We start from the raw sequence: 22,978 nt of genomic DNA on the forward strand, positions 1-22,978 counted from the left end.
ATCATTTTACAAAAGCAAAAGCAAGCACTTTATAATAACAATAGTTAAGGGAGTTATTACGTCAAATGTTTCATTTGATAACTCACCATGGTTGAGCAACCAGAGTGGTAAGAAATCGGCTACAAGAATCACTTTGGCTACAGTACACCTCTGATGTATCCAGTGCTTGACTTTAGGAATAGATCTAGAAGCTGATGAACAGGGCTTCGTGGGCATGTCACAAGTGCAGGAGGCAGACGTCGATATTTAGATGGGGTTCCCATGCTTGAGGCTTGATGATCTGTGGTTGTGGACTTAAAATTATTTATCTGCGAATTTGTGTTTTGGAAATGTAGTTCCATGAGACAACTTAGTTCTGGGGGCTTGGAGCCTGTGTTACCCATTGTGCCTTCTCCTGTCACCTCGTGTCCCAGCATGGGGTCTTGTCTGCTGGCTCACACCGGCTGCAGTGTTCAGTACCTTCCATCCTCCACATGAGCACAGAAAGGGAGAAGGAAAGTTTCAAGGCAGGATCCCCAGCACCTGAAAGGGCAAACTCTGGGCCCATGGGTGTGTCCACGACCCGGAGGAATCACATTAAATGGCAAACAAAACACAGAAAAGCTGTGGAAGAAACGGAGAAAAGCTTTTCTTTTTTTTTTCTTGTTTTTTGAACAAGAGGCCCTTGTGGTCCTCACAAATAATTTATCTGGCTCTGTATGTGACTGTAAGTGGGAAAGAAGCACAAGAATAAAGAAGAAAGGCTACAAGGTATAGGAGAATTAAAAAGGTATATTCAAGGGGAATAGAGGGCAATTCAGGTTCGGAAATTAAAATGGTTGAATCCATATGCTACAAACAGGACAGATGTATTCTTTTTTCAAAATGCTTTATTTCTTTCAGATACTAAACATGTGATTGGAGGCTACATTGAAAGGAGTAGCATCGCTCAAGGTGTTAAAAAGGTATCTAGAAAATCACAAATTACTACCACCCATGCCAATTCTATCTAAAATTCCTATATTTGTAGGCATTTCTAACATTTTGAGCCCGAGCTGCAATTAAAGAATCACTGTTTTAAGTTTGTCTAAACACAATGCAGGTAACAAACAGTGAAATCATTATTACCTAAGTGTTCACTACTTCTAATTTTACCAAAGAATATCTTTTGTTTTCCAGCACCTCAGCCTGCCAGAGGATGACGTTGTCTAAACACATTTTCAATGTTTTCTTTTTAACAGTTAATATATTTCCAGGATGCAAATCCATTTCTTTCTAAAAGGTTCCTAGGACACCCATTGAATAGTCAAAAGCAATGAACTAAAAGGGATTGCTATTTTGTTGGAGAAGAACGACACCCTTTGTATCGAAGTGGGGAATTACAGACTGTGGTCACCGTCTGCACAGTGTGTCTTTGTCAAGTAATACACGCTGAAAAAAAGAATACAGATGGGAAAATATTGTGCAGTGTCAGATCTTGGAAACAGCCAAAGGATTTTTCCTCACCAATGTCTTGTCAATGACTTGCACATTCTGGCACCCTGAAAAAATAATGCATACATTTAATATGAAATGAATGCAATAATAATCAGGCAGGTAATCGTTTTCCCAAGGAATGTAAAACTTGACAAATGTAAGGTTTATGATTCAAGGTAGGCTTGCCAAATCTTATGTGGCATGAGACCATTTTTATTACCTAAACAGTCCTTAACACAAAATGACTGGCACATATTTTTATTAACACAAAGAGTATATTCTTTCTGCCACATTTAATAGAGAGCCAGTGACTGAAAGCTCTCTTTTAGGATATGTCTGTAGCCAATTAAAATGCATTGGGAGGATTCACAGAATGGCATTCTTCTCAACGAAGCTCTGCCTGCACATGCTCTGCACAGTACTAAGTAGACCATTTATCTCAGGAGTTCCATCGATGTGGATCATCTCCATCATGTAGACCTCAGAAAATCAACCCTCTCTACCTTCACAAATGGAATGGTTGATAATTAACTCAAGGCCACTCTTCGCATCTAGAGGTTTATTCTGAGTCACATTCAAAAATAGTCACTAGTAACCGTGACATTCATTCTTTCAACAAATATTTACTGTTTACGTGGCAGATACTGCTCTAGACTCTGGAAATGCTGCCATGAAGATAACAAAGATCCCTGCCATATGTTTTTTTCCATTCTAGAGTGGAAGGTGAGATTATGTAGTGCTTACAATTTTAAAAATAAATTATATGACAGATGATATGTAAAGGATGACAGGTGCTATGGAAAAACAGTAACAAAACATGGATGTAAAAAGCAGTTGAATGGATGAGTAGAGGATGGATTGCTATTCTAAACAGCATAGTCATTATGAACCATTTTGAGAAAGTGTAATTTACATGAACTTTTGAAGGGCATGAAGAAGTTATTCATGCAGAAGTCTGGGGGGAAGAGCATCCACACAGAGGGAACGGCCAATTCAAAAGCTTAAGGCTCAAACACAGCTGACACAGTCAAGCAACATCAGAATGGAAAATGTGACCAGGTAGAATAAGAAAGGGTGACAGTAGTAGGAGTAGTGGTTAGAAAGGTAACAGCGGTCAAACCGCATAAGGCCTCGGGAACCATTTTAAGGGCTTTGTCATTTACTCTGAGTAAACCAAGAGCCATTAGAAGGTTTAGATGGGAAGAGTAACAGAATCTGAATTAATATTTAAAAGGAGTATTCTGGTTGTCATTGTCAGAATAGAGAGAGGAAGTAAGCAAGGACGGGGAGGAAGATCCTCAGTATTCAATGGAAGAGAAATGATGATGGCAAGTGATTGCAGTTTCTGAGATAAGGGGAGATGAGTACAGCCAGTGTGGTGGGAGTGCAGCTAGTAAGTGGTGTCAGGTTCTGACTGTAGTTTGAAGAAAGAATTCCTGTGAAAGTGAGGGTCTAAGAGGAAAAGGAGAGTCAAAAACAACTCAAGATTTTTGTCTGAGCAATGAGACCAAGGTATTAACAAGAACTGAAATTGGAGAGCGTGCAGATGGAGCAGATTTAACAGAGAAAGTCAAGAGCTTTGTTTTAGACAGGTATAGTTTCAGTTGTCACTTAGACATCCAAGTAGAGGCGTTGACTAGCTAGTTACATTTATGTGCTTTAAGATGAGAAAGTAAATGATGTAGCATCCTCCATTAATGTACTTACAGTCACCAAAATATTCCTAATAAGGTTGTCAAAGGTAGAAGCTAAATGACTTCTATAGACAATGCACACTATATAATGCCTCAGTTCAAAGAGTGCTCAGCACTGGAACTATAAATATGAAGTCAATAGCAAATTTAGTATGCCCCAAATCAATCCATCTTCTTGTCCTCAGTGCTTTCTCTTCACCAAGCCTGGCTTTAAGACCACAGATGAAAAGAGGCTTCTATGTTAGAAGGATGAGTCTTACCACTCAGAGCCATAGCCAACCGGAATTCTTCCCTCAGTATCTCAAGGACATCTTGGACACCTTGCTCCCCCTAGGCAAGTGAAAAGGGAAGAACTACTGGGTAAGCCAATATCACTAATTTCATGCATTTACTTCACTGCTGAATCATCCTGTATGTGTGTGTATCTATATATATTCCAATTACCTGGAAAGCCAATCCCCATATGATTGGTCTCCCCACAAACACAGCCTTGGCACCCAGGGCCAGAGCTTTCAGAACATCAGTGCCTTTTCTCACACCTCCATCCAGGAAGACTTCCACCTTCCCTTCCACAGCCTCCACAATTTCTGGCAAAACATCAATCTGTGGAGAGAAGAGGTCAGTGAGCTAACACTGGATTGTTGCTGGATTGTTACTCAGCTGCCTCCAAAGACCATTGATTCACTCAACCAGGGCTTATAGTACAAGAAGATAAGTAAATTTGGGGTTTCCATAAAATCACTTCTTCATGGAAGAAAAAAGGAGCAAATTATTAAAAATGTAATAACTAAACTTGGAATCAAGTATTTTATTTTCTTTGAAAGCCAAATGTTGTGTTTTTTTTCTGATAGTCAAATGCAAAGGTCACAATCAAAAATATTATGAACATTATTTTGAAATACATGGTCTTTTATAAAATCTTGTAAAATATGTGAAAGTAAATGAACTATCTTGGTATAAAATATTCTTAACATTATTTACTCATGTCAAACCAATTGTTGCAATTCATACTTAGTTGATAATATAAACAATGGGGTATTAAAAATGTGAATACAGGGGCTAGCACTGTGGCACAGTGGGTTAAAGCCCTGGCCTAAGTGCTGGCATCCCACATGGGTGCCAGTTCTAGTCCCGGCTGCTCCTCTTCCAATCCAGCTCTCTGCTATGGCCTGGGAAAGCAGTAGAAGATGACCCAAGTCCTTGGGCCCCTGCACCCAGGTGGGAGACCGGGAAGAAGCTCCTGGCTTCTGGCTTCAGATCAGCACAGCTCTGGCCATTGCGGCCATCTAGGGAGTGAATGGATGGAAGACCTCTCTCTCTGTCTCTACGTCTCTCTCTAACTCTGTCTTTCAAATAAATAATATAAATCTTAAAAAAATGTAAATACAGCTAATAATGAAATAACTGATTTCCTGATCCAATATATTTTGTATTCAGTCATATGTTAGAGAACTCTGAGAAATACTTGTCTTGCTTTTGAAGGAATATGACTGCATGTATCTTAAAAGTCTTATAAAAAAAAAAGTCCTTGACAGGACTTCAAAGTGGTGGGCTTAGGTAGGCACAAGAGAATCCAATATCAAAATAGAGGTTGATCTTCACTGTTCTTGATTCTTCACACCTCTTTGATTCTACTCCCTTTCCAAGGCAGCTTCACAGTTTTCCCATTAAAAGAACCAGAATGCATTTGCCTACTCCTTGATTTGGCCTTAGATGTGCCAATAACATGTGAGCAGGGATTACAGAGGGCCGTTTCTGGGATAAGGCTTTAGAAACTTTATATATTTCTACTTATCTTTGCTATCTTTGGCATTTCCCATGAGCAGAGCATCCCACAGATAAGGATTCCCCTCAGATTGTGCCGTAGGATAAATATCCAGGAAGCAATGTCCAGCTAGATTTGCAACTTGTAGCTCAGTCACCTAACTAGTACCAACCCTTGAAAAGTAGACTCCTGTTGACATAATGTGTGAAGAGAAAATAAGACAGTTGATTTTGATCACTGAGTTTGGGATTTTTGTTTTCTAGCATCATGTGACAGTAGCTAATACAATTGGTTAACATTACACAAATCTTTGCATTTGAGAATAGAAATGATTGTTTTAGGCCAAAATCCATAGAAATTATCCAAAATCAGCCCTAAATGTTTAAATCTAAAACTAGGTACATGCCTCATTAAAATGCATTCTATAGAAGCTACCATATGGTCAAGTGCAGTTTTTCCAGGAATAATTGTACTGAAGTAACTCAAAAGCTTTCCCACTTCTCTAAAATTTTAGAGGTCAAACTTAAACAGAATTTTATGTAAAAGGCTGAAAACCAAACACAGCCACAGATTTAGAGGAAGTGAAGGCAAGACTTGGCATGTGGCCCCTAAATGTTTGGCAGATGATATGATTTTCCTCTTTTCCTTTTGGCTTCTCTGCCTTGCCAAACATGCTTTGGATCCATTTACATATGTCCCTTTACCTATACATAGTCCTTCTTTTACATTCAGACAAGTTACATCAACATATAAATGCTACAATTTCCAAGCGATGAGGCAAACCATAATTAAGCATATTTCCCTATTTGAAACCAGAACCAAAGAAAAATATTAGCTAGCTTGGGTTCAATACAATTTTCAAAGTAAGAAATCAAGCAGGTTGAGGTTATTTCCAAAACCTAATCTGGCCTAAAGGTAGACTAATAAGGATACTTAAAATGTGAATCTTGGATTTTAAACAGCCCAGATTGGCTTTTCATGGGTCTCTGAATGAGAATGTTCTATCCATTGAACACTCTAGCCGCCTCTATTCTTTCAATAGTTGCAGTTTTATGAAATGTGCATTACAGAAAATAATACTGGACAGAACACACCAAAGAAACCCATGGTATGGATGCTACACATCTCCGAGAACATTCATTTTAGCTGTTCTTTCCTTACCACTTCTTTAGACAACCAAGTGTGGGATTAACTCCACTGGAGTTAATCTCCAGGAAAATAAGGTAGGATCCATATCTACTGTTGTTCGCTCATCCTTCTCTTCACTGATTTGCCAAGCACGTGGTTGAGAACTATGAAAGTATCTCATAGCACACAGGGATCTGACTCACAAAGACAATCTTCTTTCCTATTCCTGTTCAAGTCACATTCTTCACTGCTCATTGTTCCCCAAATCTTCTCATCTTTTCCCCTCTCTTTTGAGCCTACTGCTATTTCCTTGGTTTCTGACATTTCAGATATAAAACCCTTTGCTCAACCCAAAGCAATTGAACATAAAGAAATTCAGATAGAACCACAGCTGCTTTAATTAAAATTAGAAGGAATCAGAGCCAAGGCACTGACCGTAAATCCTCCCCTGATGTTCTTCCCCACCCCATCCATCACACTTCCCCAGACAGCCCCGGAAAGTTTCTATGAAACACACTTAGAAAATCATTGGTTCCTAGACATTTAGGTGATTATTTGCAATTGCAAAAGTGGCTGCAATAATTTCCTCTCTACCTTCATTTCCTTGCAACATCTTGGGTGGCAAGAGTTCTGTTTCTGGATCTCTGGAAGCTGAGCTGGCCTCTAATTTGCTTTCACAATAGATTGTGTGAGAGGCCTAGATCTCAAGAGGCTTTGGATGCTTCCAGTTGCTCCCAAGGAGATCTGTGATCTCCTGAGAATAAACCTATCTAACTTCAAATGCTGGATGATGTTAGATGACACAGGGCTGTCCCTGCTGAGACTTCCTGCCCCCACCTATCCTTGAAGGCCCAATGACTGACCTCACACAGATATGAGTGAGCCCACCCAAGGCCAGAATTCCCCTTTCCTCAGCAGATCTCATCTACAAAACTGTGAAATCAGTAAATGGCTATCAATTTTTAGTCAGTAAGTTTCTGAGTGTTCTGCTGCACAGCAAAAGCCAATGATAATCGGCTGTTTCTCAAAGATGGAATTGAATAGACCACTTTTTAAAAGAAAAAAATAAAATCCCTCAGATCTCACAAAACATGCTCAAGGACTCAAGTTGAGAAACACTGCCTTACCAACCCAAATACTTGTTTCAGTTTTGCAGTTGAGAATTTTCTGAAAGAGAAATATATTTTTAAGTGTGAGTAATCTGTGTTCAGTTAGCTTCAAAATAAAAATGCAAAATTGACCAACAAATGCTCTTAGGATTTGAATACTCCAGAGAGTCTGTCTTCAGATCCCAGTTTGAAAAACTCTAGTGCTATGGATTTTCGAAATCAATGTAATTCTATAAGGAGACATCAAAAAATTAATGGAAATGGAGTTAAAAGTAAGCTTATTTTGGTGCAAAAATTTTGAAATCCATGTATATGCGGGGTTTTCAAAAAGTTCATGGAATTGTGTATTATGAAAATATTACAATAGATTTCCAATTTTTTGCACCAAAATAAACTGAGCTTTTAATTCCATTTCCACAAACCTTTCTGAAGTATCTTCATATTAATTTTTTAATTATTTAAAGACCAATCTGTGTCACATTACTAACAGAGGATAAGGGCTTTGAGTTATATATTTTTTTTAATTCCTCTGGATTGTAGCAGGGGCCTGGCAGCCATTCTCATAAGCAATAGATAAAGATGAACTGAACTTTTGTTTTTCTCTTAAAGGCATTTATGTATTTATTTGTATTTATTTGAAAGGCAGAGTGGCACAGAGACAGAGAAAGAGACCTTCAATCCACTGGTTCAATCCCCAAATGCTTGCAACAGCCAAGGCTGGGACAGGCCAAAGCTGGAGCTCAGAACTCGACACAGGCCTCCCGTGTGGCTGGTGGGGAACCAAGCACTTGTACTGACTCCCAAGATGCACATTAGCAGGAAGCTGGAACCAGAAGTAAAGCCAGAACTGAGACCCAGACACCCTAACATGGGATACAGGCTTAACCCCTGTACTGCAATGCTCACCCCAAGATGAACTGAAGTTAAATCCCAGTTCTATAATTCTTAGGGATAAGTATTTCTCCATGCAAGGGAAATCTGTGCTTTATGGAAATGCTGAAATTATATAATCCAACCCACAGGGGATGGTGGTGCAGTGGGTTAAAGCCCTAGCCTGCAGTGCCAGAATCCCATATGGGTGCAAGTTTAAGTCCAGCTAATCTACTTCTGATCCAGCTCCCTGCTAATGTGCCTGAGAAAGCAATGGAATATTGTTCAAGTGCTTGGACCCCTGTATACACTTGGGAGACCTGGAAGAAGCTCCTAGGTCCTGGCTTCAGATGGGGCCAGCCTGTGGCCATGTGGGGAGTGAACCAGCAGATGGAAGACTCTCTCTCCCTCTGTGTGTGTGTGTGTGTGTGTGTGTGTGTGTCTTTACCTCTCTCTGTAACTCTTTTTTTTTTTTTTTTTGACAGTGAGAGAGAGAGAGACAGAGAGAAAGGTCTTCCTTTTGCCGTTGGTTGACCCCCCAATGGCCGCTGCAGCCGGCACATCGCGCTGATCCGAAGCCAAGAGCCAGGTGCTTCTCCTGGTCTCCCATGCGGGTGCAGGGCCCAAGCACCTGGGCCATACTCCACTGCACTGCCTGGCCACAGCAGAGAGCTGGCCTGGAAGAGGGGCAACCGGGACAGAATCTGGCGCCCAACTGGGACTAGAACCCGTTGTGCCGGCGCCGCAAGGCAGAGGATTAGCCTAGTGAGCCGCGGCGCCGACCTCTCTCTGTAACTCTTTCAAATAAATTAAATAAATCTTAAAAAAAATAATAATCCAATCACATTAGTGTTGCAACCAACCCAATACTCTGAAGAGGCCCATGATTAAAAGTCTCAGGGACCTGCTTTCCCTCTTCCCTCACTCCTTTAGAGAAGCAAAACAAAGAATGAAGCCCAAGCACTCCCTTTTCAGAGCTCTCCCCATGACATCACACTACCTCTGTGTCTCTGACTCATGACATAACTGAAACTTCAGGACAATGAGTCTTCTTGTGCCTCAACCAACAAGGTTAACATCATAACCTCTTTCAAGCCATTTGCTGCTCACCTCAAAACCCACACACTGAGGAAGACACCCTTCAACATAAACTGAACCCTTTCTCACATTTCTCTCATCATCATGTACGTTTAAGTTGTTGTATAGCATGAGGCAAAATTCAAGCAACATCTCCTCTAAGGCATACAACATACAAAGGGGAGTGTCATTGTGTTTTTCAAACAGTCAGAGATTACAACTCAAAAAGTCCTTTTAGATAAGTTTCCATATCCTCTCAGCCAGAGGGAAATAAACCATACCATTTAGAGATTTTCCCCTTAAAACCTAGTTAGATTTGACTTTGGTAGATTTATATTTTATTTTTAGAAATTTAATTTGGCCTGCACACCAAGTCTATGTCTTCATACACAAGTGAAACATAAATCTGGGGGGAAAAAAAAAGACAAAAACAAAGAAAAAAGCCTTAATCTGTGACCAACTCTAAGTTTATCTTTAAGATATCTTTAAGTTTTATTATTTGAAATCAGTGCAATCCTACAACATACAAAAATGAGGTTGGTTCCCACCATTAGCATTTTAGGAAAAATTGAGTTAATAGCACAGCCAATGTCCCCTACCATCATTACTCCACCAGGAGCCCCACGCCACTGCTTTGTGGATTTAGCTAAATCAAGCTGCTGGTTCAGTGAAACATAATATAATAGTACTAGGCCAAGTTAGTTGTTCAACTTGATTGCAGTTCACTGAATGAATTCAACTGGTCATCCCAATTACTGCATCTGTTATAAAAATATGATTGAATGGTTCTGATAGAGGGACAATGTGAGTTGGGAGTTTCTCCTAGCAGTTGATGTCTGCATCCCATATCAGAGTACCTGGGTTCAATATCCAACTCCAGTTACAGACTGCAGTTTTCTGCTAATGTGCAACTTGGGAGGAAGTAGTGATGGTTGGGGACAGATAGATTGGGCCTGTGCCTCTCAGCCCCCAGCTTTAGCCTGGGCCCAGCCCCAGCCATCTTAAGCATTAAAGCAGTGAACCAACAGATAGGAGCAATCACTTGCTTTCTTCATCTCTGTCTCTCCCTCTATTTCTCTCAAATCGATGGCTAAAACATTTTTTAAAAATGAATAAAGAGGAATATGAATGAGTATATTATGGCCTAGTTCACAGAAAGATGGTGGTCTTGAAGTCCATCAATATTGTTTAGTAAATAACATTTTCAGGGTTTTTTTTTATATGATACTAGCTTACTTAGCCTATGACAATCAAATTATGAAGCATTACAGTTTAAACAAAACATGGAAATTACCTAATTGATGATGAAACTAAGGTTTGGAGCAGAAATTAATTCCCTTGGACTCTCTGCAGATCAGTTTCTCCTGTTTCTTTCTGGGTTATAATTATCAAGGCCATCTAATTGGTCTTCCACCAAAATCCAATTTATAAAACTCATTGATGGAGACCGGCATTGTGGCAGGGTGGGTTAAGCTGCCACTTGTGAACCCAATATCCTAAATTGGAGTGCTAGTTTGAGTCCAGAGTGCTCTGCTACCAATCCAGCTCCCTGCTTCTGCACCTGGGAAGGCAGTGGATGGTAGCCAAAGTACTTGGGCCCCTGCCACCAACATAGAAGACCTGTGTGGTATTCCTGGCTCCTGGCTTTGGCCTGACCCAGCCCCAACCATGGTGGCAGTTTGGGAAGTGAATCAGCACAAGGAAGATCTCTCTTTGTGTGTCTTTCCTTCTCATTGTCACTAAAAACAAACAAATAAACAAAAATTTACTGCTGCTAAAACAGTGCTTCAATGCCTTATTGATGTTGCAAATCCTATCACTTATAATATTCAAGAACCTCCTTCCTCATCCATCCAAGCAAGTATATTTCCCAGAACTCCCACTCCTACCAGATATGTCAAGCAGAAGAGATTATTTGGTATTCCCCTCAATACATCTCACTCATTCCCATTCCACATTTGGTCCCACAACTGTAAGAGCAGATTTCCACATGGGACAGAGCAGGAGTGAAAAGCAACTGCAACCTCAATGTCTCGACTGTAAGAATCTTGGCAAAGTCCCTACATGTAAGGGAACCACTTTTTAATGCCTATTTTTAACTTTTGATGACTCTGCTGGATCATGGATCCATGAAGTCCATACAAGATTGTGTGTCTGTCTCCATGTCTTTTGATCCCTTTCTGGAACTCCAATCCTTGAACTTTCAATCCTTCCCAAAGCCTCTACCGATTTTCTTATCTTTGGATCAACTTGAGCTAATTGCTCACTGCTGTAGTTATAACTCAGTCCTGTACCTTTCAGGCCAGTTCAGTTTACTTCTATATTTAGATTCTGGAGTCTTACTTGCCTAGAACACTATACAATGCATAAAAACCACAGACACATGTTGGAATCTCCTGGGTAGCTTTTAAAAATACTGGTGCTTATGCTCTCTTCTAGAGACTCTGCTTAATTGATCTCAGGTACAGCCCTGGAATTGGGAGTCTTTAAATTTTCTCAGGTGATTCCAATGTGCAGCAAAGGTATCTCAAACTCAACATGTCACCAGTTTACACCCAGCTTCACCTAATCTGGACCCCAGAACTTCTGTCTTCTTTCCCAACCACCCACTCTCTCTCTGCAGTTGTTCAATCAGTATCACCTCAATAAATTCCAATCTGTCTCCCTTTCTAGCTTCTTGTCACAATTATATTTACTGCTGATCTCAAACTCTACCAAAGATTTTTAATTCAATTTTCTGTTAATTGTTTTGCACTCTCATGGCATAATCTTTTGTAACTTCTATTTACATTTTACTTATTGATGTGTCTATGATTACAAGAACAATCCCCATCCTCATAAGTCTTATTACTTAACAGGAACTCTTGTAAGTTTACAAACAAATACATCAGGAGTAGTTAAAATTAAATGTTATTAACAATTTATGTAGAAATGTGTCACAAAATTTAAGATCCTTGATCTCATACATTTACATGTATTTTCACCTTGAGTGATTAAATGCACAGAAACACAGAAAGATGAGGCAGACAATAGAAAGTCAACATTCTGATAGAAATGGTAACTCTGAAGAGAAATCCCAGAATGTGCAGAACTTACAGTGGCAGGTACCCCATCCAGTTGTCGAGCTCCATGATTGGACACCAAGATCCCATCCAAACCATGTTTAACTGCCTCTTTGGCATCGTCACCTAGAAATAGCAAGACAACAAATCTTGTGAAAATTGTAACTTAACAAAGGTTTGGGTTTAGAGGTTGCCACATCCCAGGCCAAAGGAGGCAGACCCCCTACTGGGATAAATGTTGGTAGGTAGGTGTCGCTCCCCCTCTTCGTGGAGGAGCAACACAGGACCCTGCGCTGTTCTTTTGTCTGCTCGGCCCTCCCCGGGTTTGCTGCTGGTTCTTCCCGGGTTGGCTACCATCCCTTCCACCTCCGTGGAAGGGCAGTTCCCCCTGGCTGCATTCCCCACTTCCGCAGGGGAGCGGCACATCGCCGGCCGGCTTTCTCGGGGGCTGCACGGGTTCCCTTAGATGTTCCCCATAGATGTTCCTGGTGCATGCCGTCTCTCTCCTCCTTTATAGTCCTCCTCCGCCAATCCTAACTCGGCTGCCCACACGCCGAGTACGCTGCTCTCCAATCAGGAGCAAGTCCTACAGTTTATTGGTTGAACTGGAGGCAGCTGTGCGGAGGCTGTTTACTTCTCTCCCAGCGCCATATTGTGGGAGAGCAGATGCATAGAATAAGTCTTAATTCCAGTAACTCAGTCCAGTCTGGGCTGCTCCCCACAGGTAGGAACTCAATTAAGTTCTCCCTCATGGGTGGCAGGGACCCAAGTACTTGAGCCATCACCTGTTTCCTCCCCAGGTATATTTTAGCAGGAAGCTGAAATCACAGCTGGGACTTGAACCTAGTCACTCTGATACGGGATACAAGATTCCAAGTGATATCTTAACCACTACATCAAATGCTTATTCCAATAATATTTTTCTTCTAAAATTATGGATTATATGAAAAAATGTTAAACCTGTATATTATGGACTGAATGTTTGTGTCCTGCCAAAATTCATACGTTAACACCATAATCCCCAAAATGATGAAATCTGGAAGTGATGTGTATGGAAGGTTATTAGCATTAGATAAGTTCATGAGGGTATAGCCCTGAAAATGGGACTCAAGCCCTCATAAAGAAGAGACACCACCACACAGCTTCCCTCTTTCTCCCTCTCTGTCTCTCATTAAAGAAGAGATTATGCAAACATACAGAGAAAGCAAATATTTTAATAATGACTTAATAACTGAAAAAATAAGTTCGTTTCTTAAGCCACTCAGTATATGTGTGATATTTTATTATGACAACCAGAATTGACTAATAATATTGATACTAGTTTTCAAGAATCCACCTGGATTAGAAGAGGAGCAGCTGAGACACTTATTTGGGCCAGACCAAAGCCAGGACTCAGGACCTTCTTTCAGGTCTCCTACATGGGTACCAGGGATCCAAGCACTAGGGCCATCTTCAGCTGCTTTCCTAGACCATTAGCAGGGAGCTGGATCAGAAGTGGAGCAGACTAGACATGAACCAGTGCCCATATGGGATGCCAATATTGCAGGCGGTGTCTTTACCTGCTATGCCACAATGTTAGTCCCTGTTTTCTTTCTTTATAATAGACAATTCTTCTAAAATTTCATAACAAATGTAATAAATTGTGATTTGTTTTCTCAGGTAAATGACTTATTTACCAGCATTCAAAAACATTCTGTCTTTAGTAACTTCCTTCCTGAATCTTTCTTAGTTTTCTATCTGAAATTCACTGACAGGTGAATATTGACATTTTAAAGTTGTCTTCATGTGTTTTACTCAATTTTTTTTTTTTTGCTTACCATTGTTCTACATTTTAAGGAAAGTCAACAATTACTGTTCAACCATTTCATTTTTAATATCAGAAGTCATATTTTTAAACTTTGAGAGCTTTTTTATACTCCATTTTACTTTAGAAAAGAAATTAGAGGCTGGCGCCGTGGCTCACTTTGCTATCCCTCCGCCTGCGGTGCCGGCACCCCGGGTTCTAGTCCCGGTTGGGGCGCCGGATTCTGTCCCAGTTGTTCCTCTTCCAGTCCAGCTCTCTGCTGTGGTCCGGGAGGACAGTGGAGGATGGCCCAAGTGCTTGGGCCCTGCACCCACATGGGAGACCAGGAGGAAGCACCTGGCTCCTGGCTTCAGATCTGCACAGCACACCAGCTATAGCGGCCATTTATGGGGTGAACCAACGGAAGGAAGACCTTTCTCTCTTTCTCTCTCTCTCTCTCTCTCACAAACACTGCCTGTCCAAAAAAAAAAAAAAAAAAAGGATTAGAAATCATATATTTAGTCGCAGGGAGCTGTTTCTTGTATTAGGGTTTTGTTTTCAGGAGGGACTCTTCTTATGTAGATATAATGTATTGTCAACTTCTCTGTCTTGGGCTGTTTTAAGTTCTTTTTCTTTTGCCCCTTTCCTCTGAGATTAGCTTTTCTACAGATTTATCTTGGTCTTCTATATTTTGGTCTTTCTGATATGCCTTGTGATGCTACAATTTTCATTTATATTTTAAAAAAGAAAGATTGAGGAGCTGCTATGGGATTCCTCAATTGTTTTGTAAATCAATTTCATTCTTGCCAAATCTTTGCCTGGAGTGGAAATTTCTTTCTTGGATCTGCATGTGGGAGAAGGCAAAAAATATCAACTAACAAGCTACTGGTCTATGAGCTCCTCATGTGTCAAAATGAGGTCAACATCATGTCATATTATATAAATGCTTCCACCCACATGTTGTCTCAGTCATCCATGTGTGTTTCTTTAGAAAGGACCATGCTACTGTCCTATTGAGAGGTGATTTCCAAGCTGTCCAGTTGTCACCACAAGAGGTGAACAGTAGGCAAAGTGCTGACTGGCACAATTGTTTTATAGAAAGATCCTTATTCAAGGCCGGTGCCGTGGCTCATTAGGCTAATCCTCCGCCTTGCGGCACCGGCACACCGGGTTCTAGTCCCGGTCGGGGCGCCGGATTCTGTCCCGGTTGCCCCTCTTCCAGGCCAGCTCTCTGCTGTGGCCCGGGAAGGCAGTGGAGGATGGCCCAAGTGCTTGGGCCCTGCATCCGCATGGGAGACCAGGATGAGTACCTGGCTCCTGCTTTTGGATCAGTGCGGTGCGCCGGCCGCGGTGGCCAATGGAGGGTGAACCAACGGCAAAGGAAGACCTTTCTCTCTGTCTCTCTCTCTCTGTCCATTCTGCCTGTCCAAAAAAAAAAAAAAAAAAAAAAAATCTTTATTTAATCTCTTGTATTCAGTATCCACTCCCCAGCTCTAGAACTTCTCAGGAATTCTATCACATAATTCACCACTGCCCCCTCCAGAATCCTTAAAAGCCTATCTTTAGGTAGCTTTGTTTGCATTTTCCTCCTTATCATCTTGCTCCCTTGTATTTTGTTTTTTCATAAATTTCTTGAATTTTCTCTGTTGTTTGTGCCCCTCACTTCCTTTGCTTTGCTGCCATTCATTTATATATATTTGGATTTCTGTAGTTTAATGTCAGTAGGGTCTTGGATTTGATGAGGGTTCTCATGTATTCAGTTTATCATTTAGAACAAGACGCTCAATCCATTATCACTTAAGACATACTTGGAAAATGGTTCTGTAAAGGCATGGCCATAATGTATTGCTATCTTACAGAAATTTCTTGATGACAGAAATGTCCTTGATATGTGAAATTCCATACAATACCCAGTAGCCACATGTAGCCATTGTGTAGTTTAATGTGCCAGTGTAATTCTAGAACTAGAATTTTACCTTTATTTAATTTTTTTAAAGATTTATTTATTTGAAAGTCAGACTTACACAGAGAGAGAAGGAGAGGCAGAGAGAGAGAAAGAAGTCTTCTCTTTTTTTAGAAAATATTTATTTAATTAATATAAATTTCAAGAGTTCAACTTTTGGATTATAGCAGCTTTCCCCCCATAACCACCCTCCCACCTGCAACCATCCCATCTCCTACTCCCTCTACCATTCTATTCTTAAGATTCATTCTTAATTATCTTTATATACAGAAGATCAATTTAGTATATACTAAGTAAAGATTTCAACAGTTTGCACCCACAAAGACACACAAAGTATAAAGTCCTGTTTGAAGACTAATTTTACTATTAATTCTCATAGTACAACACATTAAGGACAGAGATCCTACATGAGCAGTAAGTACACAGTGACTCCTATTGTTGACTTAACAATTTGACACTCTTGTTTATGATGTCAGTAATCACCCAAGGCTCTTGTCATGAGCTGCCAAAGCTATGGAAGCCTCCTGAGTTCACAAACTCCGACCTTATCATAATCAAAGTGGAAGTTTTCTTCTCCCTTCAGAGAAAGGTACCTCCTTCTTTGATGACCTGTTCTTTCCACTGGGATCTCACTCACAGAGATCTTTCATTTAGGTCATTTTTTGCCACAATGTCTTGGATTTCCATGCCTGAGGAAACTCTCATGGGCTTTTTAGCCAGATCTGAATGCCTGAAGGGCTCATTCTGAGGCCAGAGTGCTATTTAGGGCATTTGCCATTCTATGAGTCTGCTGTGTATCCCACTTCCCATGTTGGCTCGTTCTCTCCTTTTTATTCTATCAATTATTATTAGCAGACACTGGTCTTATTTATGCGATCTCTTTGACACTTAAACCTATCTTTATGATCAATTATGAACTTAAACTGATCACTTTAACTAGTAAGATGGCATTGGTACCTGCCAACTTAATGGGATTTGGAGTCCCATGGCATATTTCTAGCTTTACTCTTAGGGGTATGTCCGAGTGAGTGTGTGCCGAACTGTACATCTCCTCCTCCTCTTATTCCCACTCTTATTTTTAACAGGGATCAATTTTCAGTTGGATTTAAACTCCTAAGAATAATTGTGTGTTAAAGAGTTCAACCAGTGGTATTAAGCAGAAAAAGAAAATACTCAAAAGAATAAAATAGTAAGCTGTTTCTTGACAGTCAGGACAAGGGCTGATCAAGTCATTGTTTCTCATAGTGTCAGTTTCACTTCAACAGATTTTCTTTTAGGTGCTCAGTTAGTTGTCACAGATCAGGGAGAACATATGATATTAGTCCCTTTGGGACTGGCTTATTTCACTCAGCATGATGTTTTCCAGATTCCTCCATTTTGTTATGGGATATGTACTCTATAGAATACTACACAGTTGAAAAAAGAGATCTTCTGTCTTCTAGTTCACTCCCCAGTTGGCCGCAACAGCCAGAGCTGTGCTGATCCAAAGCCAGGAGCCAGGAGCCAGGAGCTTTTTCTGGGTTTCCCATGTGGGTGCAGGGGCCCAAGTACTTGGGCCATCTTCTACTGCTTTCTCAGGCCATAGCAGAGAGCTGGATTGAAGTGGAGCGGCTGGGACTTGAACCAGCACCCATATGGGATGCAGGCACTGCAGGCGGTGGCTTTACCTGCTATGCCACAGCACCTGGCCCCTTTAATTTTAATTAACTTAAAATAGTCACATGTGGCTAGTGATGACCATATCAGCTCAACTTTAATGTTTACATCTCTGTCCCAACAAAGAGATGCCATATGGTATTTTAAATCTAGATGCAGTATAAATAATCTTAAGAAGCAATGTAAGATTTTATTATGAAATGGTATGATCTCTTCTGGTTATCTAGTTATGTACATAATAGCAAATATCACATCAAAATAAAAACAAAATAAAAAAACATAAAATGATAGTCTATGAATGCCATCACTGAGCATGTATGTAGTCTTCCAATTTACAGCCAGTTGTTGCCACCACGTAGCCACACTCTGGTTTTTTAAGAAATAAGTTGTTAGCCTTAAAGAGATCTCATACACTATGAAGAAGTGATTAACTGCTTAGGCTAAGTCATTGGACAAATTGAATTGAAATCTCACATGCACTACTCTCTTGCTTTGAAAATGACAAGTTACTTAACTTCTCTGTTCATCATTGTCCTAAGTCATCAAATGAGGATACCATATAAGATCAGTTTATAGACTGAATGAAATGGATGAGTGTCTAGCAGGTGCCTAACACATGTTGGACACTTAGTTAAATATTAACTGTTATTGTTATTTTCATCTGGTGGATCAAGGAGTTTAAACTAAGAAGATGAGTAGGTGGATGAAGATGTGCTTGTTGGGTGCTTTTGGCAAGTCTCTTTGAGTTCTGTTTATAACAGCAAGGTTTTATCCTAGCCAGGATTACAACTATAAAGGGCAGTCCATTAGAGGCACATATTATTTAAGCAACAATTTGTTATCTTCCTTCATTGCAAGTGATTTTTCCATTTCTCCAGGCATATTGTGAATATAGCTGGAGATGACAAAATGGTTTGCTCAAAAGATGGTGTTATGAGTTTCTAGAGAAGAAAACACAATAAGAATAATTTATAGTCAGATATAAGCCTCTCTCTAAAGCTGCTTGGAAAACCTGTCCACAGTTCCACATTTTCAAAGTTTTGCTATTAACTCAAAAGTTATTTTAATTTTTGAAAAATATATTTATTTACTTATTGATATAAAGAGGACAAATTTCATGTTTTTATATTCACAGCTTTAAGAATATAACAAGGGGCCGGCCCTGTGGCCTAGTAGGTAAAGCCAATTCTTGCAGTGCCAGCATCCCACATGGGTGTCAGTTTGAGTCCCAGTTGCTATACTTCCGATTCAGCTCGCTACTATGGCCTGGGAAAGCAGCAAAAGAAGGTCCAAGTCCTTAGGCCCCTGCACCCGCATGGGAGGCCAGGAAGCAGCTTCTGGCTCCTGGCTTTGGATCGGCACAGCTCTTCTTGCCATTGCGGCCAATTGGGGAGTGAACCAGTGAATGGAAAACCTCTCTCACTCTCTCTCTCTCTCTCTCTCTCTTTCTCTCTGCCTCTCCTCCCTCTGTGTAACTCTTTCAAATAAATAAGTAAATCTTAAAAAAAGAGAATATAACAATACTTCCTTCCCTCCCTCATTCCTACATTCCTTCCTTCTTCCTTTAATATTCTTTTTATTTTTTGTGATAATATACTTTCAATTTACTTTATAGTCAGAAGCTTAATCTTTCACCAAATAAAGGATTCAACAAGTAGAAAGTGTAAAGACCACTGTTCCTCAGGAATATAGATGGGGGCTATAAATAATAATCAAATCTGAAGATGTCAGTTTCACATATATTGCTTTCTTTGTCTTAAGGAGAAAGTCAAAATGTTATGACTTGACAAAATATTCATGCATTTTTTCTTTTCATTAATCCTTAGAGTTTACTAGTGTGACATTCTATATTTGTTAATCTGAGAAGGCACTGATTGTTTGGGAAACACAATAGGCAATAACACTATTTGCTACTTTATTAATACATTACTCCCATAGTTGATCTAAAAATATCAAGGCCAAATGTAAGTATTCAAGATTTACCCTTATGCTCTGGGATCTTTCAACTCAGGGCTCTCTCAAAAGTACTGGCTTATGCCAGTGCCACAGCTCACTAGGCTAATCCTCCGCCTTGTGGTGCCGGCACACTGGGTTCTAGTACCGGTCGGGGCGCTGGATTCTGTCCCGGCTGCCCCTCTTCCAGGCCAGCTCTCTGCTGTGGCCAGGGAAGGCAGTGGAGGATGGCCCAAGTGCTTGGGTCCTGCACCCCATGGGAGACCAGGATAAGTACCTGGCTCCTGCCATCGGATCAGCGCGGTGTGCCAGCCACAGCGCGCCGGCTGCGGCGGCCATTGGAGGGTGAACCAACGGCAAAGGAAGACCTTTCTCTCTGTCTCTCTCTCTCTCTCACTGTCCTCTCTGCCTGTCAAAAAATAAAAAAATAAAATAAAATAAAATAAAATAAAAAAGTACTGGCTTAGAGGTGTTTAGTAACTATACCCTAACTATGAGGGATTTTCAAAGAGTTTATGAGAACATATATTCTGAAATAGCTAGGCATGGATTTCGATATTTTACATCAAAATAAATCTATCTTTTAGATCCATTTTCCATGAGCTTTTTGAAGTCTTCTCCACATGGTGGCAATTTTGAACATAATTCACAAACTATGAGTAAATATTCTTTGAGAATGTTTGAAGAAATGTGTATATGAAAAGAACTAATTAGAAAACAGTTTCTCTGAAACAAAAAATCATAATGGATATAAGACAGCTTCAGGAGAAAAAAGGAAGGAGGAAGGGAGGGAGGGAGGGAAGGAGGGAAGAGAAGAGAAGAAAGAGGGAAGGGAAGGGAAGGGAAGGGAAGGGAAGGGAAGGGAAGGGAAGGGAAGGGAAGGGGAGGGGAGGGGAGGGGAGGGGAGGGGAGGGGAGGGGAGGGGAGGGGAGGGGAGGGGAGGGGAGGGGAGGAAAAGGAAAAAGGAAACTTTAACAAGCATTATTCTTTAATGCATGAAACTTATCTGTTCATTAGCATGAGTTATGACAACGACCAAATTCTGTCTGAAGGACATGTTTGGAGCTTGTGTTGACATTCTCCTAGGGCAGAGCCTAACCACACCAAGAGATTACATATTGCATTCCAGTTTGCATTCATTAAAATGTAAGTCTTAAAATGGTTGTAAGGGTGGGATGTTTCATCTAGACCTTTCCAGTTGCTCATGATTTCATGGTCCTGCAAACATAATCTGCACTTTCTGGTAAAAGGAAAATGAAAGAGGATAGATGCCTTTCATTCAATCCATGTGACTTCTGAATGAAGACTTGTGAAATATTAAGAACTGAATTTCCCACCACTTCCCCCCATCCAGATTGAGCATATGTGCTACTTGAGTGAGTTGTTGTCATAGAGATGATTCTTGTTTGTTAAATAAATAAAACAGATAGTTACAGAAAGCTGGTCAATGTAAACTGCACATGAATAAATAAGTCAGTTCCTTTCAAATGTCAAATGCCCTAACCCTCTTTTGCTTTTGGAGCTCTCTTTAATTATATAGACTCATATAATTTTCACTGAGGATTTTGCCCAACAAACATTGGAGTTATTCTCTATGTGCTAAACTTTATGAAAACATGTAGAAACAAGGCATATTATACATATGACTCAGAAATAAAGAAAAGCGGTGGTGACAGAGTACAAGGTCAAATTATTACAGATTGAAAATCTAGAAGCCACTGGATTTTTCAGTATCACATATGCTTATTTATACATTTTCACACATGATAACAAATCTAATTAAGTGGATTTGCATCATAACCTAGGTGATGAAATTGCAGAAAATGATATGAATTGGGAATCCTAAATCAAAAAGTTGGTTTACAAATGATATAATCTCATTCTTCTATTAGTTCCCTATTTAACTGAGAAAATTTGAGACTAGATTAGAATTTTATTTTTCCTTAGTGTTTTCAAGCTAGCTGCCCTGGGCCATGACCATGGTTAACTGTACTTTAGTCATATCTTCTCAGTCCCCTCTCTGTCATTACTCTGGCAGGAGTATGGAACGTCTGCTCCACAAGCCATATGAGGCCCAGGAAATCATCTGGTCTGGCCCTCCCAAGGCAACTGCAGGTGGGACTCAAAATTCAGTAACTCTATAGCAGGCTAATTTTTAAGTGAATAATTCAGTATGGCCTGTGAATTATTTTATAAATATCCAAATGGCCGTGGGCAGTAAAAAAAAGCTTCCCAACACCTGTCACCTACACTCATCTCTTACCTGGGTAAACAGTTCCACAACATCCTCTCCAATAACACTTTTGCCACCACTATATATATTATGTCCATTGTATAAAATATGATTTTCTTTTTTATAAAATATGATTTTCTAAAATGCTAATGTGATGAGACTGCTGACATGATCAAGATACATCAGCAGTTATTTTATTTATTTATTTATTTATTTGTCAGGTAGAATTATAGATGACAGTGAGAGAGACAGGGAAAAAGGTCTTCCTTCCATTGGTTCACTCCCCAAATGGCCACTACTGCCAGCGCTGAGCCGATCTGAAGCCAAGAGCCAGGTGCTTCCTCCTGGTCTCCCATGCAGGTGCAGGCACCCAAGCCTTGGGCCATCCTCCACTGCCCTCCTGGGCCACAGCAGAGAGCTGGACTGGAAGAGGAGCAACCGGGACTAGACCCCGGTGCCCATATGGGACGCTGGTGCCTCAGGCGGAGGATTAACCAAGTGAGCCACAGCGCCGGCCCACATCAGCAGTTCTTAACCACCTTAACATCTACATTCTCTACCATAGTTTACATATTGTAGAAATCATTACTCATAGCTGGTTCATTCTATCGGGATTTCAGTTTGAAATGTAGTCTATTGACTTGATATCATCATAAAACTCAAGCATCATATTTTATTCTGGAATAAAACCTTTTCTACTTTTTGTTTTTTGTCATTGCTAACCCATTTTCTAACCTACGCTTTTATATGACATAGATTTCTATCTCAACATCATTGATATTTTATTGTACTGAAATTGCTTGTCTATATGTCTGTCTCCTATAGGAGCAGGCTGCTCTTTGGAAAGGACCGTAAGTTACTTTTTATAACAATTTCATAACACAGTAAGCAGAATAAATGTCTTTGAAATGCAGGAGTGACTGAGTGAATAAGAGAATGGATGGATGAATGAATGAGTGAATGAATGGCACAGAACCTTCAGGTTAACGATCTTTTGTAGAGACATTTGCATGTGGCCACAGGCAGCTGCACTGACAATCATGGAATAGGATGTGGATGCAAGTAAGGTGAGTGAAACGTGTTTAAAAGTATGTGTAAATCAGGATATGTTCACTGAACTACAGTTTTCAGTAGTTTTCCACTAGGATGATGGTTAATAGGAAATAGTATATAATATTTTTCAAAAGCACAGATTATGACTCATGTACATTCGACTAAAACCTGTAAAGA

General features: G+C 40.2%; 1 protein-coding gene across 1 annotated transcript in view; it reads right to left on the minus strand.

Moving 5' to 3' along the window:
• Positions 1–851: 851 nt before the first annotated feature.
• The window catches only part of HAO1 (hydroxyacid oxidase 1), a gene marked incomplete in the record, with an annotated part of 60,692 nt that continues 38,565 nt past the window's right edge, over positions 852–22,978 (minus strand). The window contains 4 exon segments of the mRNA XM_070052068.1: positions 852–1,520; positions 3,410–3,479; positions 3,594–3,752; positions 12,195–12,286. Coding sequence (XP_069908169.1) covers positions 1,450–1,520; positions 3,410–3,479; positions 3,594–3,752; positions 12,195–12,286 — 392 coding nt within the window.

Source organism: Oryctolagus cuniculus, chromosome 11 (assembly GCF_964237555.1).
Source record: "Oryctolagus cuniculus chromosome 11, mOryCun1.1, whole genome shotgun sequence".
Classification (NCBI taxonomy): Eukaryota; Metazoa; Chordata; class Mammalia; order Lagomorpha; family Leporidae; genus Oryctolagus; species Oryctolagus cuniculus.